General features: G+C 52.7%; 6 protein-coding genes across 6 annotated transcripts; 5 read left to right on the top strand and 1 right to left on the bottom strand.

Moving 5' to 3' along the window:
- Positions 1-2062: 2062 nt before the first annotated feature.
- On the top strand, positions 2063-3666 carry CC77DRAFT_432195 (arylamine N-acetyltransferase 1). Its single transcript, XM_018531656.1, has one exon. The coding sequence runs from the start codon at positions 2325-2327 to the stop codon at positions 3246-3248; it is 924 nt and encodes a 307-aa protein (XP_018381114.1). The 5' UTR covers positions 2063-2324; the 3' UTR covers positions 3249-3666.
- On the bottom strand, positions 3474-3865 carry CC77DRAFT_901096 (hypothetical protein; the record flags this gene model as incomplete). Its single annotated transcript, XM_018533580.1, has 3 exons — positions 3474-3619; positions 3672-3768; positions 3818-3865. Coding segments are annotated over 3 exons (291 nt in total), but the record flags the coding sequence as incomplete, so codon positions are not given.
- Positions 3866-3990: 125 nt separating this feature from the next.
- CC77DRAFT_1024629 (hypothetical protein) lies at positions 3991-8148 on the top strand. Its single transcript, XM_018525910.1, has 5 exons — positions 3991-4986; positions 5036-5121; positions 5180-5227; positions 5276-6402; positions 6449-8148. Exons 1-5 carry the CDS (start codon positions 4457-4459, stop codon positions 7904-7906), a joined length of 3249 nt encoding a protein of 1082 aa, XP_018381116.1. The 5' UTR covers positions 3991-4456; the 3' UTR covers positions 7907-8148.
- A 190-nt stretch (positions 8149-8338) lies between these two features.
- Positions 8339-10801, top strand: CC77DRAFT_972547 (xylosidase : arab-like proteininofuranosidase; the record flags this gene model as incomplete). Its single annotated transcript, XM_018535861.1, has 8 exons — positions 8339-8798; positions 8854-8983; positions 9036-9202; positions 9249-9391; positions 9443-9530; positions 9582-9756; positions 9805-10036; positions 10084-10801. The coding sequence occupies exons 1-8, from the start codon at positions 8694-8696 to the stop codon at positions 10796-10798; spliced, it is 1755 nt and encodes a 584-aa protein (XP_018381117.1). The 5' UTR covers positions 8339-8693.
- An 850-nt stretch (positions 10802-11651) lies between these two features.
- Positions 11652-13997, top strand: CC77DRAFT_1024631 (cytochrome P450). Its single transcript, XM_018525911.1, has 4 exons — positions 11652-12120; positions 12168-13235; positions 13287-13327; positions 13426-13997. The coding sequence occupies exons 1-4, from the start codon at positions 11774-11776 to the stop codon at positions 13563-13565; spliced, it is 1596 nt and encodes a 531-aa protein (XP_018381118.1). The 5' UTR covers positions 11652-11773; the 3' UTR covers positions 13566-13997.
- A 4739-nt stretch (positions 13998-18736) lies between these two features.
- On the top strand, positions 18737-19402 carry CC77DRAFT_914562 (hypothetical protein; the record flags this gene model as incomplete). The annotated part of the gene is made up of 1 exon (XM_018533663.1): positions 18737-19402. A coding segment is annotated over one exon (666 nt), but the record flags the coding sequence as incomplete, so codon positions are not given.
- Between the last annotated feature and the right edge of the window lie 70 nt (positions 19403-19472).

A 19472-nucleotide genomic window follows, 5' to 3' on the forward strand; every position in this document is an offset into this window, starting at 1 on the left:
CACTGAGGACTTGCGTGTTGAGTCGCTCAAATTCTGCCTCTTTCTGCGCATCGGACTTGCTGTTTAGCTCACGTTGCTGCTTGATTTGGCGCATTAGGACGGACTGCTTGTCTTTGAGACTGGCTGCCCGACTGGATAGCCATTGGACCTTGGAAGAGAATGCAGTAAGTGAGTATGTCTCGTTGGCGTTGTAGTCCTCATCCGGCGAGAGTTGCTCATTGGCATCAGGGTCTTCAGAGAGTAGTCGGCGTCGTTCACGTTTCCGTTCACGTGCCTCTTCTTCTCCAGCCAGGATCATTTGCCAAAGGCCCATGATGGTAGTCTCGTACTTCTCTGCCTTTTCCGCAGCTTCTGAACCATCACTGACGGTGACAGGAGCCCTGGAGCGGAGCTCGTTGATTTGCTCGTTCATCGCATACTGAATCTGCTCAAGGTTGTAGAAAGAGTCTTCCATATAGTTAAGCTGTTCGGTGGAGCCACCACCCGTGATAGCGGGTGGGGGTGGGAGTTTGTCGGCCTGTTCACTATCGGATCGAGATATAACCGCGTACAGCTGATTGTTGATGCCCTCAAGACGGCCCTCGACTTCGTTGAGGGTGTGTCTTGAGTTGTTGCGGATGTTCATCTGTTCAGCGCTGATGCTGCGAAGACCTTGGTCAAGGAAATCGAGCTGGCGGTCCAGGGTTGTAGCGTCGGGCGTTCCTTCGAGAGCCAATGGCGGTAGTGAAAAGTCGTTATCGCGCTCGGGATTGGCCTCGATGATGAGTGATCTTATACGCTCGTTTATCTCTTGGAGTCGTGCGGCAGTCGCGTTCAACGCTTGGTCTTGACGCTCCGATGCAGCTGTCAGGTGTTTACCGCTTTGCAGCACGTTCATAAGGTTGTCGAGATTCTCTGGGGACCTGTAGAAGCTCCGCTCATCGAACTCGCCTCCACGAATACCGCCCAGTCTGCCGTCTTCGTAAGTGTTTAGGCTCGCGGGGCTGTCTGGTCTCCGGAAGCGGTCCTCTGATAGCTCGGCATCGTCTTCACGGTGCTTGGGGCCCTTGTGCGTAAGCTGAAGTACAGCGGCAGTGTGCATCAGCAGCTGCATATCGATCATGCGCATGCGAGACTCAATCTCCAAGCACTCCCGTATAAACTCCTCAACCTTCCTGTTGCTTGATTCAAGGCCCTCCTGGTCCTTGGGGTCATATTCCTGCACGGCGTTACTGCCTTTGCTGCTTTTGTTGCTCTTGCTGCTCTGGCCGCGCTTGTGTCCGGCTTTCTTCTGGGCCAGTCGTCCCAGTGAGCGTGTCGCATCGCGAATCTTGGTCTCAGACTCTAGCTTCCGCCTGACAGTACCCAGCCGTGTGTCCAGACCCTTCTGCTCCTGCTTGAGCGCTTCTACCTCCTCCACGCTCAGGATATCAAAATACTGGCTATCTCCAATTGCCGTCTCAACGAGCAAATGCATGGCCACTGGGTCGGTGTTCAGGGCGTCGGAGCTTCGCTTGCCCGAGTTGCGAGGTGTGTACATGCCATTCTCGCGGATCGTCTCCCTGCGGCCGTCTACGAAGACTTCTGGGGGCGGGATGAAGGCACTGGCACCGAATCGTGGGGAGATCTGGTATGCCATGGGGAAGAAGCTCGGCGATGCAGTGCCATTGATGCCTGACTGGTAGTTTGAAGTCGGTGAGGGAAAGTCATAGAGGGCGCGCGGGCTGAGTGTGTCCCCGACGTAGGGGTACTGGGTGCGTAAGCCATTGCTGGTCATGGTGGCTCTGGGGCGACGCGGCGACAAGACAAAGGGCGAGTCGGCGCGGTGGTGAGCGGTTGAGGTTCGGATGGAAAGCGCGACGGGGGCGCAAAGCAATAGTACTCGCGCAGCCAGCGGGGATGGTTGGCGCTCACGGCGAGCAGCTCGACATGGTCAATGGGGAACTTGGAAACTTTGGGTCAGGAGAGGCGTGCGAGCGTGCAAGCAGCACCAATACAGGCGCTACTCTGGTAGGGGATCGAGGTCAAGGGGTGACCGCGATCCCTGCAATTCACTAGACCCGCCGGTCTGAGCTCAGGGTTCATGCGCGCTTGGAGGCATCTCTCCCCACCATCCCGCGCGACTCGCCCTCGTATTCGCTGAGATGCGCTGAGTAGTCCTGACGACACCATACTGGCGTCAGGTAGTGTGTGCCCCGCGCACGAATCTTTCTTCGCAATGCTTCAGGATCCTTCATCTGATTAGCCATCTTTTCAACGCATTCAACAAACATACGCCAATCGCCCCGTTCCAAATTCGGATCTGCACTACTCCGCTATCGATAACGTCCGTGTCAGTCAACAACATGAGCGCACGCGCAACATACACCAAAGACCAAATAACAAAATACTTTGCCCGCCTGGGGTTGTCGGAACAAAAGAGAAAATATGACGTGGCTGGTCTGGATCCCAACGACGCATTCGAGTACCTTGCACTACTCCAAAAGCTGCAGCTAGCAGCGGTACCTTTTGAGAATATAACCCTGCATTATTCGGCCCACCATTCGGTGTCTGTCCATCCTGAGGAATTATTTAGGAAGATCATTGGCGATGACAATGGACGTGGTGGGTATTGCATGGAGAACAACAGACTCTTCGGCACGCTGTTGAATTCGCTGGGATTCAATTTGTATTCTGGTGGCTGTAGAGTTTGGGCCGGTGACAGTTGGACCGGTTGGTCCCATATGGTAAACTTTGTCACTATCGGTGACACCAAGTACCACGTCGATGTTGGCTTCGGGGCTGACGGGCCTGTCGTCCCAATGCCTCTTGAGCGCTCGGGTACCATCCAAAAGCACATTCAACCTGCGTCGGCCCGTCTCCAATGGCGCAACATCCCTGGGAATACTGACCCAAACCAGCGCCTCTGGGTTTACGAATACCGAAGAAATGACGATAGTGACTGGGAGATCAAGTACTCGTATAGTGAGTTGGAATTTCAGCCACAGGACTACGCGATGATGAATTATTTCACTTCTACTAGCATGAAGACTTTCTTCACGCAGATGGTCGTAGCTGATAAGAAGATTATGGGCGATGACGGGGAGCTAGTAGGGAAGTTGAGCCTGGCGGCCAAGTCTTTGAAATGGAATGTAAAAGGGGAAAAGACCAAGGAAATCGAGTTCAAGAGCGAAGAGGAAAGGATAGATGCGCTTGAGGAGTACTTTGGTATGAAGTTTGGAGATGCGGAGCGCGAGGGCATCGCGGGACTGCCATCAGAAATCAAGTAGAGAAAGCACTGAACGTTGAGAATTGTTGATTGCTTGCATGTCCCTACAACTGCCGTATATGCTGTGATCCTTTCGCAGCACGATGTAGTCACTATTGGGTATGTAATATACTGTGTAGGTATGCCAGTTCCGCTTTCGACGCGGGAGAAGCTCGCATCGCTTAGATGAATCGTTGCTCGCACTGCCAGTGGTTAGCACCCGTCGTTCATCCAGCATCTCCGTACCCACCCTCCATGGGTTGTTGAGCTCGAAGCCTTCCGGAGCAACCGGCTTGTCTGTCTGTCCGCGCATGAATCCGGTCAGTCGGCGGTCGCGCTCCATCACTGGGGTCTCGTAAGTAAATCGCATGAGGTCATCGTGAAATGGTCGTACTTTGCTGTACTGAAGTTAGCATCTTTCCAATGCGCCTGGGCTTCCGGAAACTCACCCTGTCCCATGCATCGATACCCCTCCTTGTCTTCTTTCCTCCGTTCTGCATCTCCTTGAGCTTTCCGACAGACACGGCGCTGAATGCGAAGAACTAGACCCTCATTAGCACTCCCTCGCCCTCAGGCGCGCCAATTACTTACGCCCGTCATAATGGCGTAGGGCAGCAGAGCCTCGAATGGGACACCCATGATTGCGGTAGTGTACTTAGTCGCGGTGGTGTTGCGGGGTGGGTTATCAGTGACGGCTGGTTGGAGGTGCGTCGGCGTGAAGTGAGGTGCGGCCGTGCGTGCATCCTTGGCAGCGACCCCGACCTACGCAAAGGGTGTCATTTCGAAGGATGCCGTTACAGGCCCACGGTGTTTCCTGACGAGCGACAATTATTCTCGGTGTCGCACTGAGCCACACTTTCATACGAACCGCGAAACCTGATACTTTCAGTCCCCATTTCCCCGGAACAATTGCCTCCGCTGAGGTCGCGCACCTCCACCTTCCCCACAGCCACGGCCAACGCGACTACGAGCCCGAGACACCTCACTCTGGTCATTCACGGCCTGTAGAAGTCATTTCACGATACTACTTGGTGAAAACACGCGGTGGACGGATTCACGGGTCACAACAACGCGTTAGGACACAGGCACGACGCGCTTACCAACCACCGCATGAGAGAGCCTCCGCGGCTGCTACCGCTCGCGCGACCGATGTTCTAGGACTCAAACTATACTGGGACTGCGACAGTGGCTTATCTTGCCTCTAAGGTGGCCTCTGCCGTCAACTTCGCCATGGCAGAGCTCCTGGGCCAGCCTGCGAGCAACGCCGAACTTGAAGACATTGATGCCGATGGCGAGTATGAGATGGATGATGTAGAGTATGAACAAGCCCCGGCTACCGAGAACATGCCCGATGCCGAGGGTCATACGACCGATGCTGAAGGAACGGACATGGACGCCGAGGGCGAAGAGGATGATGCTGAGGGTGAGGACGATGACGCTGAAGGTGAAGAAGATGACGCCGAGGGTGAAGAGGACGATGCCGAGGGTGAAGATGTGGATGCTGAGGGTGAAGAGATAGACGACGACGAGGATGAAGCCGAGCCAGTTGGCGCTGTCAAGATCGCCCAACGTCGTCCTCAATCATCCGACGAGGAGGAAGATTACGAGGGCGATGATGTTGCAAGAGATTCATCCGACGCCAAGTCCAGCAACAGCGACGAGTCGAGCAACGCCGATTCTGAAGAGGAGAACCAATGGCAGGCGAGTGAAGATGGTGAAGAGGACGAGGTCATCAAGTCAGCCAACCCCAATATCTGCGTGTAAGTGTATCCTAAATATTGGAAAGTAAAACCGAAACTGACCAAGCAGATACTGCGGACTAGACGAGGATAACGATCCAAGCCCGGATTTCGAAGAGTCCCTCTCATGTACTTTGTGTGGAGACCATGGTGTGTGTTAGTAGTAAGAATGTTTGAATTTACTTGTTCGGTGGCTGACATGTTGTTCCTGCAGCACATCGGCAATGCGCCCGTAAGGCTGGCACGCTAAGTTCCGATGACGGTATGTTATCTTGTCAGCCCGGAACCGCGCCTTACTAACGATGAGTAGATGCAAAGCGTTGGCGCTGCCCTGACTGCACTCAAAATTTCGGAACTGAGGAAGAAGAAGAGGCTGAACGGCCCTCTACTTCTACACGCCGGAGACGTTCATCCCTGAACAAGTTGACCAAAGAGTTGCTGCCTTCACATCGTGGGGTTGACCCCGAAGGACATTCAATATTTAAAGAGCTAATTCTTCCCGATGAATCAGCAGATGGATTACGTTCACTGCGCAAACGCAAGACTTCACAAGAGGAGGAGGCACCGGTGCCTTCAAGGCAAACACGGAAAAAGCGGAGACCTTCTGAAGCGACCAACTCAGATGTCGAACCATCAGTCCCTGCAGTCTCACCCAGACCACCATCGAGGAGCATACGAAGTGCTCGTAGCGTCATGACGGATGGTCACGAAAGTGGAGGCGAAGCAGAGCAGAATGGGTCAGAAGCTGGTCGGCTACGTCCAGCAAGGGCGCGTCGCGGGCAACCTAAGAGAAACGACAAACGCCCACTTGCCTGGATCGAAGAGGCTCAGGGCCAGAGCTTGATCATCGCTTTCCATCTCAACAACGAGAAAGTCCAACAGATTGTCACGTCTAAGCCTAAGAAGAAGATTCAGACTCTCACGATTGAACAAGAGCGGCAAGAGAGACGGCGTGAGCGGGATAGAGAACGTCGCGAAAGGAACCGCCGGGCTGCACAGGCTGCGCGAGAGTCACCAGAGGTCCTGCACTACCCAACGATACATGTCCACCACGCCACACCGTTTCCAGGCTTCATGGACAAAGAGCTCGACGAAACCAAGAGCAAACCCTACGGCGGCGTGCTTTCCGAAGCTGATGCTGATACTTCCAAAACATACCCTTCGCCTGCTGACAGGAAGCGCTTTGACGACGCCCGTATCAAGGCCGAAGAAGAGTGGAAAGCGAAGCAGGCCGCACTCTATCCTCCCGAGCCAGCGCGCCCACACAAGCAAGCAGCCACTGCGAGCAAGATCAAATGCGTCAACTTTGGCGGATGGGAAATTGACACTTGGCACGCTGCACCATATCCAGAGGAGTACAGCAAAAATAGGGTGCTTTACATATGCGAGTTCTGTCTCAAATACATGAACTCGGACTACGTCGCATGGCGACATAAGGTAAGTATCCTGATTTTTTCTCTTGGTCGTATACTGACAGTCATAGCTCAAATGCCCAGCGAAGCACCCTCCAGGCGACGAGATCTACCGCGACGGGAAATACTCATTCTTCGAGGTCGACGGCCGGAAGAATCCCGTGTACTGCCAGAATCTCTGTCTACTTGCCAAGCTATTCCTCGGTTCCAAGACGCTCTACTACGATGTCGAGCCCTTCCTATTCTACGTCATGACTGAGAACGACAATTTCGGCTGTCATTTTGTCGGCTATTTCTCGAAAGAAAAGCGGCCCAGCTCGCTCAACAACGTCTCATGTATTCTGGTACTTCCGATTCACATGCGCAAAGGATACGGGCAGTATCTAATTGAGTTTTCCTACCTCCTCACCCGTGTGGAGAGAAAGACTGGAAGTCCAGAAAAACCGCTCAGTGACATGGGTTTGGTGAGTTATCGAAAATACTGGCGGCTCGTTCTATGTGAAGAACTACTCCAACAAAAGGCTGCGATCAGTATATCAGCCATTTCAGACCGCACGGGGATGACACCGGACGATATTGTGTCTGCTCTGGAAGGCTTACGAGCTCTTGTACGTGACCCTGTCACGAAGAAGTACGCGCTGCGCCTCGACTTGAACTACTTCAAGTCGTACATTGAGAAGTGCAACGCTGCAGGCAACCCAAAGATCAACCCCGACTGTCTGATATGGACACCGTACGTCATGGGTCGTTTGGGTCAGTACGAAGATGGACCTGCGTTGCAAACTGTGCAGCAGCGCGATGAAGTAGAAGAGGAGGAAAAGCCTGCGCCTGAGGAGGGTGTGCAGATGGAGATGGCGAAGACTAATGGCACTGGTAATGATGTTGAGGCAGCCATACCCACCATTACCGCTGAAGACTCCGTCAACGGTGGTTCACCGGCTCCTGGTACCCCACTCGCAAACGGCTCTACTGTTGCTCTTGCTGGCTCGCATATGGATGAGCCGGCAATCCCACCGTCACGATACGAGATCTTCCCTCCCATACCCGGGCAACCCTCGCAAAGACGTCGACCAGGACGGCCATTTGGATCACGGCGAAGAACAAGCACTCCAAACCGCGTACGAAACACTTCACTGTCCATTCACACCGCACCAGTATCGAAGATCCAACTGTCGCCTAGTAGAGGTGCCAAAAATCTCATGTCACCGTCCGCAAACGGCGCCCTCACACCAGGCACCATTTCCCTGCGTAGAACACGAAGCCGACTTGGTGAAAGCGTCACGAATGGCGAGGATGTCGAAGACGGAGGTGCCGTCAAAGCCGTTGCCGTCAACGGGCGGAGAAGCACACGCAGCTCCGCCAGTTCCAGAGGAAGCATCGATTTCAAAGGCAAGGGAAAAGCTTTGCCCATTGAAGAAGAACACGATGAAGACATTGATGCGGATGGCGATTACGACGAAGAAGAGGGTGATATGGACGTTGATGCTGAAGGCGAGGAAGACGATGACATTATCATGCAAGATGCGTAATTGGTGCTGACTGTTCAAGCTCTCCGCATTATTATTTTTTGTCGGTGTCGATTGACCCACTTACGGCAAGGGTCTGATATCTTTCTGTTCAGCACAAAACCCTGCGTTTTCAATTCGTGTATCATTATGTTCTTTTACTTTAATTTTTGGCATGCATAACGGAGATACCTTGGGACCGGATAGCGAGGGGCGTACATCATCAATTCAATACATAATCCAGAGGGACTATCTTCTATGCCTCATTTTACCATGATCCTATGCTAGGCCTTCACACCACATACATGTATCTATCGTCGTTCGTCAATCGTCGCTGGTGTTTATTGTTGTGATGGCCCAAGGATAGCCCAGGATGACGTCCCCTCGGTCCTCTTTCGTCCGAAATTCGTAACCCTCACCTCCGCTCCTCCTCTTCCACTCTTCCACCTCAATAGATCTTCACTTTACCCGGTGCCCCACACGCGACATCTCCATACATCCGCATTCGACGCGCTGTGTTTTAACTCCATATACGTCAATTGCAGGCTGGCTTGGCGGCGACAAGGGTCGCGGAATCTGCTATTACTCCATTTGGCCTGCGTTTACCCGGGTAAACAGCATGCAGGCTATGCGATCTTCACTAGCGCGTATAGAACAACGCGGGGGATGTGCAGATGCAGTGACGTTAGTGGAATCGTAACCCGATAATAGAGTAGGGTATAACTAACAGTGGGTGCAATGCTCTATCTGCAAAGTTGTACACGCCGGATCTCGATATTTGATACGGATTCTTTATTTCTAATTGATTGCCATGCTATTGGTCACCTATTCCGTGGTGGTGATTGCAACGGCCTTGGCTCGAGTAGCAACTGCACAAGCTTTCAATTCCAGGTGGTTTAATCCCATCTTACCTGGTGTAGGCTAAGCATTCAGATACACTTCCAAAAAGAAGCTTAATTGATATTATTCAGTTCCATCCTGATCCGAGCTGCATATTCCATCAGCTTGACGAGACATTCTACTGTGCTTCGAGTAGTTTCAATGTATTCCCTGGTATCCCGATTCATGCTAGCAAGGATTTGACAAATTGGAGACTTGTCGGTATGTTGCATTTCGCTTTTCCAATAATGATTTGAAACTCAAACCACAACAGGGCATGCTTTGAACCGGGAGAGTCAACTGCCTGTCCTTGCAGAATCTATTGGGTCTACGAGTGGCATCTGGGCGCCTGCATTGCGCTTCCACAATGACACATTCTATCTCTTGACTACTATGGTGCATGACAAGAGGGCTGACAACGACTCTTCGAGGTGGGATAACGTACGTTTACGTCACGGCTCGTTGAACGAGATGCTAATGTTTCCAGATCATCTTCTCGACGACAGACTTATGGGATGAGAGCAAGTGGACTGATGCTATACACCTTGACTTTGAGGGTTACGATATCAGCCCGCACTGGGATGACGAGGGCAACTCGTATGTTGTTGGAAGTCATGCATGGAAAGTAGCGTAAGTATCGTTCAGCGTTTGAGCATATGTAAATTATGCTGATAAACGCAGCTACGGTATTCACATCAATCGTGTCGATCTCACGACGGGAGAGGTACTCGGCGACTGGACTAATCTATGGAACGGTACAGGCGGTATTGTAAGTGTACCTCATCTGGTCATATAAGCCACCACTCATCGTCTCGTCTAGGCACCGGAAGGACCACATATCTTCAAGAAAGACGGCTGGTACTATTTGATGATAGCAGAAGGTGGAACCGGCCTACTTCACATGGAAACGATAGCGCGATCAAAAGATCTCTATGGACCATATGAACCGAATGCCGCAAATCCAATATTGACCAACGCAAACACCACTGAATACTGTAATGTCCCCTGATATCGCATATGTATCATCATCTGACAGATCACAGTTCAAGCTGTAGGCCATGCCGACCTCTTTCAGGACGCACAAGGTCAATGGTGGGGCGTAGCGTTAGCTGTCCGCTCTGGCCCGGAATGGGTAACCTTCCCCATGGGCCGAGAAACCGTCCTGTACAACGTTACATGGGAAGCCGGCTCATGGCCTGAACTGCAACATCCAGTCCAGGGCGAGATGCGAGGATGGTCACTTCCTGGCATCATCCAAAACCTACCAGGTGACGGGTAAGTCAGAGGACCTCCAGAAAGAACTACTTGCTAACACACAACAGCCCCTTTGTAGATGAAGGCGACAACAACATCAAGTTCCGCCCAAACACCTCGATTCCACCCCACTTCGTCTACTGGCGTCCACCTATCACAGAGAACTATGCTATTTCCCCACCCGGCCATATCAACAGCTTGCGTCTCAAGCCCTCAAGCCTGAATCTTACAGGCATCGATGGAAACTCACCCGGTCCAGGGAGTCAAACGTTCATATCCCGGCGTCAAGTCGACACACTGTTCAATTTCGCTTTCGACCTAGACTACACCCCTAGTGCCCATAACGAAGAAGCGGGAATAACACTTTTCTTGACGCAGAACCACCACGCACGAATGGGCGTCGCGATGCTCCCTCTAGCCAACGACAGCAGTAAACTAGCACCACACTTCCACTTCCATGCTATATCCTACATTCCCGTTCCTGACGACATAGTCGTCCCTGTGTACGCCTCCTGGCTTAACAAACCGCTCACGCTGAGTCTGAGAGCGGTGAACGTCACACACTATGCTTTTGGTGCCGGACCCGCTGACGGCAGTGTACCTATCCAGGACTTCGCATATGTGGGTGGTGATATCATCTCCTGGGGCTTCACGGGTGCGCTGGTAGGGACATATGCGACGAGCAATGGAGGAAATGGGACAACGGAGGCGTATGTTACGAATTGGAATTATCAAGGCTGGGGGCAGGTTAGGGAGAATTGGAATGGAACTGGAATCTACTGAAACACACGATTAATCGAACAGAAGCGACAGTAGCCATTTGTTCCAAAAGCGAGTATACGTTGCCAATTAACTCCACTGAGCTGTTCTCTTTCTTATGGGAATAGGTTGTCTGGCTCCTTTCATGAACATGAACTCCTGGGCTTTAGCCTCTTACGTCCAGGTTCGAGTCTCGCACAACATTCTGTAGTACAGAAAGTATCTACCAGGTACGTTGTGCCTCAGTGTACAACTCCTCACCCACCGGCCATCACCGAACCCCTGAGTGCCCATAAATATGGGTTTCTTCCACGCTGCTCTCGCCATTGCTAGTCGATGATATCACATCAGTTTCCGTCTTCTCATCCGAATACTGCACGCCCAGTCTGATCTTCTATGCACTCTACGTCGATCTCATACGGTCTGTGTAAGCATATTGCGTTTCTCCGTTTGCCGCTGTCAAAAACGAAGCCGAAAACCGCCGTTTATCAAGATTTAACTTCATCCTCAATGCGAATTGCCGCTTTGACTCCTACCTGCATCGCATCGCATCGCATCGCAGCGCGTTGCATTGCATATCTTGAGTGACCTGTACAACATGACATCGCCGTCGGGGTGCCGAAACCGCACGCCAAGCATGTAGGTCCATGATGATCGCAATTGGTGATGCTTTTCGTCATTGGTACTGTTGATAGATATTGATAAGTTATTTCAACGCAGATTTTGAGACTTCGTAGAGGCTGAAAATGCTGGTGGCTGGATGGCGACGGATAGGGCTGAGTCGCTAGTACATCTGCGGTTAGGTCGGGGATGACATAAGCCCGATAAGGGGATATGTTGCGGGGATGTCATGGTGGGATGTTCCGATCAGCGGGACACCGTCTAGCGCGCAAGTTGTCGTTCGCAAGGCGTCGTTGACGTGTGGCCTTTCTTTTGCGTTCCTGCATCTCGAAGACGCCTTCACACTTGTTTTTTTCGAAGAGTGTGGCACGTTACACCATGATGCTCGGTTTGTCGTTCTCCGCCTTGGGTATCCTTGTCCCAGTTCTCCTCATCGTTCAAGTGCTTATCAGCTATGTCCGCAACCCATTGCGCAAGGTTCCCGCTGCACACCCACTGGCGCGTTTTACCTCAATGTGGATGCATACAGTTCGCTGGCGGGGTATCGAGAACGCGACATTGAAAGCAGCTCACGATCGCTTGGGCCCGATTGTGTGTTTGGGTCCCAACGAGATCAGCGTGAACTGCGTCAAAGGCGGGATCAGAGATGTCTATGCCGGAAGTTTCGAGAAAAGCAGTGCCAAGGATGGGTATAATTGGTATGGTTTCTTTTCGAATTATGGAGGGTGAGCACAGTCACGAGATCGACCGTGCGTTTATTGACTCATCGCAGAGTTGACAACATGTTTTCCACTGGCCGCAACAAGCCGCATTCGCAGAGAAAGCGAATGCTGAGCAACATCTACAGCAAATCAAACGTCGCTGCAAGCGAAGCGCTGTTAGGTCAAACGTCTGAAATCCTCTATAGACGCTTCTTGCCCTATCTAGAGTCGACATTTGCCGAGTCTGAGAAGGGCGTTCTGAACATCTATGCATTGCTCAGCGCAACGACGATGGACATTGTGACGTGTTTCATTTTCGGGCTCAAGGCAGGCTCGAACCTAATCGATGACCGAAAGCAGCTCGCATGGTTTTTGGAATTGTACAATTCACGACGATCCTACAACTTCTGGCCACAGGAGTTCCCGCGATTTACTAGCTTCGTGGAGAAATGGCTAGGCTACCGACTGACGCCAAAGTGGGTCGATGAGGCAAACGGTGAGATCGAGAAGTGGACGGCGAGTATGTGCGATGATGCTGGTGCTGTCTCGACAGTAGGCGACGCACGGACTGAGGACCGGCCTGTGGTGTACCAACAGCTTCAAAACAGTATGGCAAAAGCGACGAAGGGGGTCGGGGACGACACACTACAGACTCAGATTGCGAGCGAGGTGTTGGACCATCTTGCGGCAGGGTTTGACACGTCTGGGATAACACTGGTCTATGTTGTTCATGAGCTCTCGCGACACTTGGAGGTTCAGGCCCGTCTCCGGGCTGAACTGCTCGGTCTATCACCGCAGCCTGTACCTTCGTCCGCACCAAAGCTGCCGGACGCGAAGACTGTAGACAACCTACCCTTCTTACATGCAGTCATCTGGGAGACGCTCCGTCTCCACTCAGCCATCCCCGGCCCACAACCACGGTTCACGCCACAGCAAGGCTGTCAACTCGGCCCTGAAGAGGCGTCGTACCATATTCCAGGTGGGGTAAGAGTGAGTGCAAGCGCAGGCCTATTGCACCTCAATGAGGAAGTGTTCGAGCGCGCAAACGAGTGGAGGCCAGAGCGGTGGCTGGACTTGGACAAGCTAGACGAGGAGAAACGGAAGGATATGGAGAGCCGATGGTTTTGGGCCTTTGGAAGGTCAGTACTGCTCGTCGAAGCATGTTGAACTCTGACACTTACTCTGCGCAGTGGCGGACGCATGTGCGTTGGAAGTCACTTGGCGATATATCGTAAGTGCTGATCCTTGATACTTCCTTTTTCTATGTGGACAGCCCTCATGCTAGCCCCACTTCCAAGAAAATGGTCGTAGATGTTGACTGAATTGCAGAGATGAAGTACATCATTGCTGTGCTGTATTCAAATTACAGCACCACGATCGTTGATGACGCAGGTATCGAGCAGATAGATTCGTATACTGCACCGCCCAAGAGCGACAAGCTCCTGGTAAGACTTGAGAAGATGGTGTAGTAACGAAGCTTGCGTGGCTGGAGGCTGTTACCTCAATTGTTAGACATGTTTGGACCCTGATCTCCAAGGCCGAAGAAGGAAGGAAGCAACTGCCCCGCCGCACGTGCGGCCATATCTTAGCGGAAGTCGCAATGGGAAAAGCATGTACATTGCCGGTAACCGTACGGCGAATTTTGAGTGTGGCCGGTTCACGCCGCTGAAGACGCGAACCATGGTAGAGCTGTGGGAGCTACACACTATCAAGCCAATCAACAACCATAGATGTATGCGCTACGTGGAGAACGCTGCATGAAAATTCTGAGGAGGCGGTGAACTCATGTTCATCGTGCTGTGAAGACACAAGCACTTGAAGAGGCGTCTGTCAGTGCTCCGGTATGCTTCTTGTTTCATCAGGACGAGATGGGAGTCTGCTTGTTGATCTGCTTCTTCAGTCAACATGTCTGCATCAGCCTCTGCATCAGCTGCATTGAACCAGCTACCTTGCTAGCTCGAGGCAAAGTCACTGTAGTTCTGCCACAGGTTCCAAAGCCAATGACGCTCCGGAAGCTTTGCTCGCTCGACACCGGTCATGCAGCAACCCTCTGTCCAGGGATCATGTCCTTTTGCGCAGCCAGTAACATCTGTCTGCCTACATCATACCCCCTTGGCTCGCATGAGGCCCACACATCGCACGCTGAGTTGAACAGCTCGTTGTGCGCTGATCGCCGATTCCTGCTTGGAACAGACTCCCGGGGCAACGTGTGCATGATACAATAGTGATCAGATTGACCTGACAGGCGGTGAAATTGCTGATGTATCGTGAGCCTGAATTGCTTGTGCGAAGTAATCGATGCGCATGGCGGGGTGATTGTGGAGAACTGTGACCAACGCGCACAGCAACAAGCACGGGGTTAGAGTTACTGTGGATCTGGATCTGGCCGCATACGAGGGGTAGTCCAGCCGGCTGTTCAAAGGTTGCGTTGCCAGGGCAGGCGAGTGCAGCTCTAGTACAACCTTCGGTCAAGTGCCGTGTCATTCAGGACTGATGCGATAGATATTAGACAAAGGTGTCTGGCTCGAATCTGTGATGCCTCTCGGTGTCGCAGGACGGTAGTTAGCGCTGACCGATGCAGGCAAGAAGGTTCTTTGTTGCCACAGCGGATCAAGAATACTTTCCAAGTCTTTTCGGGCTACTAGCAGAGATCTTCCGCTGCGAGTACTGCTGGTGATCAAATAACCTGACATACCTTCCTGCATCCGCCGTAGCCACAGAAGGTGCCGTAGTTAGTTTACAACGGACATCGTGCCAACACTGGCTCGCCAACTTTCAAAGACAGAAAAGGAATGTTCAAGTGCTTATCGACTGACCGCCACGATGCAAACTCATCTCAAATCACCAGCAAGTGCATGATCTGTACAGATCAAGCCTGCTGATGCTAGCCAGTTAGTCAAACGCACGAGGGATGTAGTTGCAGCAAGCTGTCAGATCTTTGTCACGAGAGTATACTATGGCTGTTAGTGCGTAGCTCTGCGAACCAGACGCGTTCATGTTCTCATCGATCACCTTTGTGCGGCAGTTGTGAACGTGGCTAGGGCGCCTAAGACTTATTGCGTCCGCTGCGTACGGCTCAGCGGAATCAGGAGCCTAGTAGCGATTTGTTCCAAGATGAGCCCACTGTCTGTGCAGGCGAGATCTCGGATCCAACAACGCAGGGAGGATGCCCACGAGGTCTTTGTGATAGCAGTCATCGCACACACCCCACATCAGCATGAGGGGCCCGCAACCGTGAATGTAGGCGCTGTAGAGGTTTCCGGTCTTGCACACGGCTGAATGTGCCGCTCAATTGCAGGTTGAGGTGCGTGTAATAAAGCGCGAGGGCAGTCCTCCTCTTTGCGCGTGCGGTCCGACTCAACATGTGGGTGATATTCCAGAGTGCAGCACTGGCTAGTATCGCAATGTTCGGCGACGGTGAACCTCATCGCAGCCCGTGACGGCACTCAATGATGTCTGGACAAGTCTGGAAAGACCGAGCCTCCGCCAGAGTAAGCGAAAAAGTAAATTAAGCGCATACAAGACCGATGTTGGGACAATATTTGCAACATATCCAGAGGGCCAATAGCGGGAAGCACTCGTATCCTGCAGGAACAGCGGCATGTCGGCGCACGGAGAGTAAGACAAGACATAGGCCACGAGGGAAACGCGCCGGGACAATGAGACGATCAGTCGTAGAGGCGCAACAAGCAAGCTCCTAGCAGTCAGATCATCGTGCCTTGACGACTGCGACGGTTACCTGGCGATGGTGACCCGGGAAAGGCGCGCTAAGGGCATGGTTGGCTATAGCGCTGCTGTCAGAGGTGGATTGCCGAGCTGAGGGTTTCGCAAGAGGCCCGCGGACTGCCCACTCGCTGGGTGTTTGTGGCTAAAGGGGTGTTGTACGGGGGTGTGGATGACGGTGTAACATCGTAGAATTTCTTTCATCAGGAGAACGGAGCATTCGGCGGTCTTCGCTTGAAATCGAACTACATCCCTGCAGAAATCCTCCCAGCCACCGCACGATTTGACGGCGATCATCCTCCCCACATGCATCTTCATAGCCTCCAAACGACATCACCCGCCTCAGCCCGACGATGTGTATGCACCATGCGTCATTCCTCCTTTCGTTATGCAACACCCAATGGGGACACTTGATGCGCGGTTCCACGTCCGTTCCAGGGCCGATTGACGACAGGAACCACACCGGGCACTACATTGCAGCGTGCGTGCCGTCCACTGCAGTGATACCGACTGCGGAGTGGGTGTCCTAGCTCGATGGTCCTGTCAGTTTAGCCCTCGAGTCCTGAAGCACGTTCCCGATCCGCCATGGTGCGCCGTCGGGAAGAGCGTGACAGCCGCCATGTGTGTGGACGTGTTCAGTACCACTGCACTCGCCTGCCAGTGGTCCCGACGGTTATGTTGGGGTCCGTTCAACTAACTCGAGAGCTCTGTGCCTCTGAGCTACGGATCAGAGGAACCGTAGCAACCAGGCCGGCGAACGGCGTGATGCTGAGATATTGGGCGTCGATGGGGCATTATATACGACTTCTCAAGTAGAGTAGTTGAAATGGCTAAATTCCGAGCATCTCTGTGAGTGCCTACAGGCATGGGGCTCTTCCGTCGCATGCAACCGGGTCCCCCGTTCGATGCTCTTGGATAGTGCCCTCCCAACCCTAAACCTGGGATTGCCGTTGATTCCAAGCCGTCTTGCTATCCTTGCTCTGCTGCCGCACAGTCTGTGCAGCTAGGTCTGCCATCCGGCTGCATGGGACACCCTCGCTCTGGCAGTGCCTTCTAGCTCGAAATCAATCCTTGGGCACTCTTCGGCTTCATTTGAGAGTGCTGTGAGCATATACAACAGTCGCCGCACTACGGCACAGTATCTGCGACCAGCTTGCCTTCTTGTACCTCGTCCCGCCGTGCCGCACTCGCACGCTTACACATGCACCATTCGGCTGCACAAGCTCCCACCTCCATCGCGAACCCGGTATTACGCTGAGTATTTACCGTCCTGTCGTTTTCGATTGTACACTCGACGTCATTAGCAAACGCATCAACCACATCGCAGACAGCTTCGGACTTGACCAGGCGCAAGAGCAAAATCAACCAGGACTGTGTCAACAAGCGAAAACCTTAGCTCCCAGAGGAACCGTGCCTACAGAAGAAGAAACAAGCCCAGACGACCTTCCATTGGCCGCACTAGAGCTTGTTCGCATGATTCACGCCGCCGCTCGTTCATCTCTTAGCACGCTAGTTCGGAGAGACCCTACAGCATTGATCGGCCGCGCTCGGCACCAGTTGCTCTTGAGACTAGACAGAGAGCGACGAATCATAGTCGAAGCCGCCACGGAGCCGTACGACGACTGTAGAGGAGCCCCGATTGAGACGAGTACTTCGAGGTACCCTTGCCAACTCTTCTATCTTGCGCATTACTCTTGTGCGTCTTCCTTCTTGAGCCACGGGACACCGCTCTCGAGGCCCTCTCCTTCTCTCTCTGGCATTCACTTCTCATCTCACGCTTTTGACAGACTTCTCTAATATTACCCTGCCGACACGTCATCGCTGCTTGACTGGTCGACCAGCACGACACTAATATCATCGAAGCCGTTAGAGACGGCCCTCTTTGTTGTCATATTCGAATATTCTCTACTACGGATCGGTACCAAACCTGAGTAACCTCGAGCTCAATCGAACAGCTCCCACTCGAAATACGGCAGGTGCTATGCCTTTGGGCAAAACCGCGAAAAGTACAGTCTTCTACAAACCCGACACTGCAAGTTCTGGGCGACGCAGGTGCAACACTCTTTGTTGTTGTTGATTATACGTGCGCCACTTCCCGTTTGAAAACTACGGTCCAGTGTGGAGCAGACCATCTCTCCGCAGGCGGGCCTTTAGCTCGGTCCCGTTAAGACGAGAGCCAGATCCACTCCCGCGCAAGCCATTCGCATATCGAAGCCGTCCAGAGGTGCCTTCATCTCCAAAAACGGCGGCATAGAAATACGCATTACTATCACCGGTGCTTAACTGGATCGTTGAGAGCAGGCAGTCGCGCTCCGCCACAGTTTCTCCGAAAAAGGGCCCAGCACCCATGGTTACGGTGGTCCACACGCACTTTCATCGCTCATTACCACCACTATTACTGGACACGCAGGAGTTTGGACGGTACAGTGTCTCCACAGAGATTCTATCCTTTGTCCGATAAGCTGCATTGCCCGCATCATCACCACTAATACGGCAAGCAGGGCCTTTGGACTTTGGACGGTACAGTGCCTCCGCAGCCACTCTACCCTTGGTTCGATAGGCCTGACCTTACGCATTAATCACACACTCCGCTAGCGGGATGGAATAAGTTCCCAAATGTTTTTACGAATTCTCGACCATCCTACTTCATTCCACTTCCATATTCTTGGGAGTATCTAAGATTCTCTGGGAACCACTACCACGATCGTCCAGCTCTACTATGGAGCGCCGGACTATGAACACGATGTCTTCCATGTTCCCGCACTCGATGCCGCCGTACAACTATCAGCCCTACTACCAGTCGAGCATGCCTGTTCCACTACCGGCCGCCGCTCCTGGCCCTGAACCTCTACGCCCTTTGAACTACCAGCAGACTATGCATGTTTCGCAACCAGCCGCTAATCCTGGCCCCGAACATCTACGTCCGTCAACCTGCTACTTGCAAGTCCGCCAACAGCCTATCGAGGCGCTCGTCACTGTCAAGGGCAAGGAGAAGTTTCGGAAGCCCGTGGATCCACCACCGATCGTAGAGCTGAAGCTTACTAACGGGGCCGATCCTTCGAATACCTTTTTACAGAACCCCTACATCTTCGTCAGTGTATCTTTATACAAACCAGATAGAGATGAACCCGTCGAATTCACCCCAAACGACTCGTTGGCAGGCACTCTGGTCTCCTCCCTACATAGACTCAAGGATATTGACAACAAGGACGGCGGATTCTTCGTCTTTGGCGATATCTCTGTCAAGATTCAGGGCAGCTACAGACTACACTTCACCATGTACGAGTTTCTGCCCTTACAAGGCGAGTTTCAATCTCTCTACTCGATTTCAAGCGACAAGTTCAAGGTCGTACTGCCCAAGGACTTCAAAGGTCTCGACGAGTCGACGTACCTCTCGCGGGCGTTCTCCGATCAGGGTGTCAGACTCAGGTTGCGCAAGGAAGCGAGAGGGATGATGAGCAACAAGAGAGGTTATCAGGCAGAGACAGAGTCGACCCAGCAAGCGCCTATCGCCCCCAGCTACGATTATCAGGCTCCGAAAAGGAGGAAGGAAGACTACGTCGACAGCCCTGTCATCCCAAGCTCTGCACCACGCATCAACAACAGCATGCTCATGACGCCTTTCAACTACCCAACGTACGCTCCGTACAATC

This window comes from Alternaria alternata (genome assembly GCF_001642055.1).
Source record: "Alternaria alternata strain SRC1lrK2f unplaced genomic scaffold CC77scaffold_24, whole genome shotgun sequence".
Taxonomy (NCBI): domain Eukaryota; kingdom Fungi; phylum Ascomycota; class Dothideomycetes; order Pleosporales; family Pleosporaceae; genus Alternaria; species Alternaria alternata.

Bases quoted from the DNA above. Each gene is read 5' to 3' on its own strand.
- CC77DRAFT_432195 (XM_018531656.1), top strand. From the start codon at position 2,325: ATGAGCGCACGCGCAACATACACCAAAGACCAAATAACAAAATACTTT.
- CC77DRAFT_1024629 (XM_018525910.1), top strand. From the start codon at position 4,457: ATGGCAGAGCTCCTGGGCCAGCCTGCGAGCAACGCCGAACTTGAAGAC. The intron at 5,228-5,275 runs GTATGTTATCTT...AACGATGAGTAG, and splicing joins CACGCTAAGTTCCGATGACG to ATGCAAAGCGTTGGCGCTGC. The intron at 6,403-6,448 runs GTAAGTATCCTG...TGACAGTCATAG, and splicing joins ACGTCGCATGGCGACATAAG to CTCAAATGCCCAGCGAAGCA.
- CC77DRAFT_1024631 (XM_018525911.1), top strand. From the start codon at position 11,774: ATGATGCTCGGTTTGTCGTTCTCCGCCTTGGGTATCCTTGTCCCAGTT. The intron at 12,121-12,167 runs GTGAGCACAGTC...GACTCATCGCAG, and splicing joins TTCTTTTCGAATTATGGAGG to AGTTGACAACATGTTTTCCA. The intron at 13,236-13,286 runs GTCAGTACTGCT...TACTCTGCGCAG, and splicing joins TGGTTTTGGGCCTTTGGAAG to TGGCGGACGCATGTGCGTTG.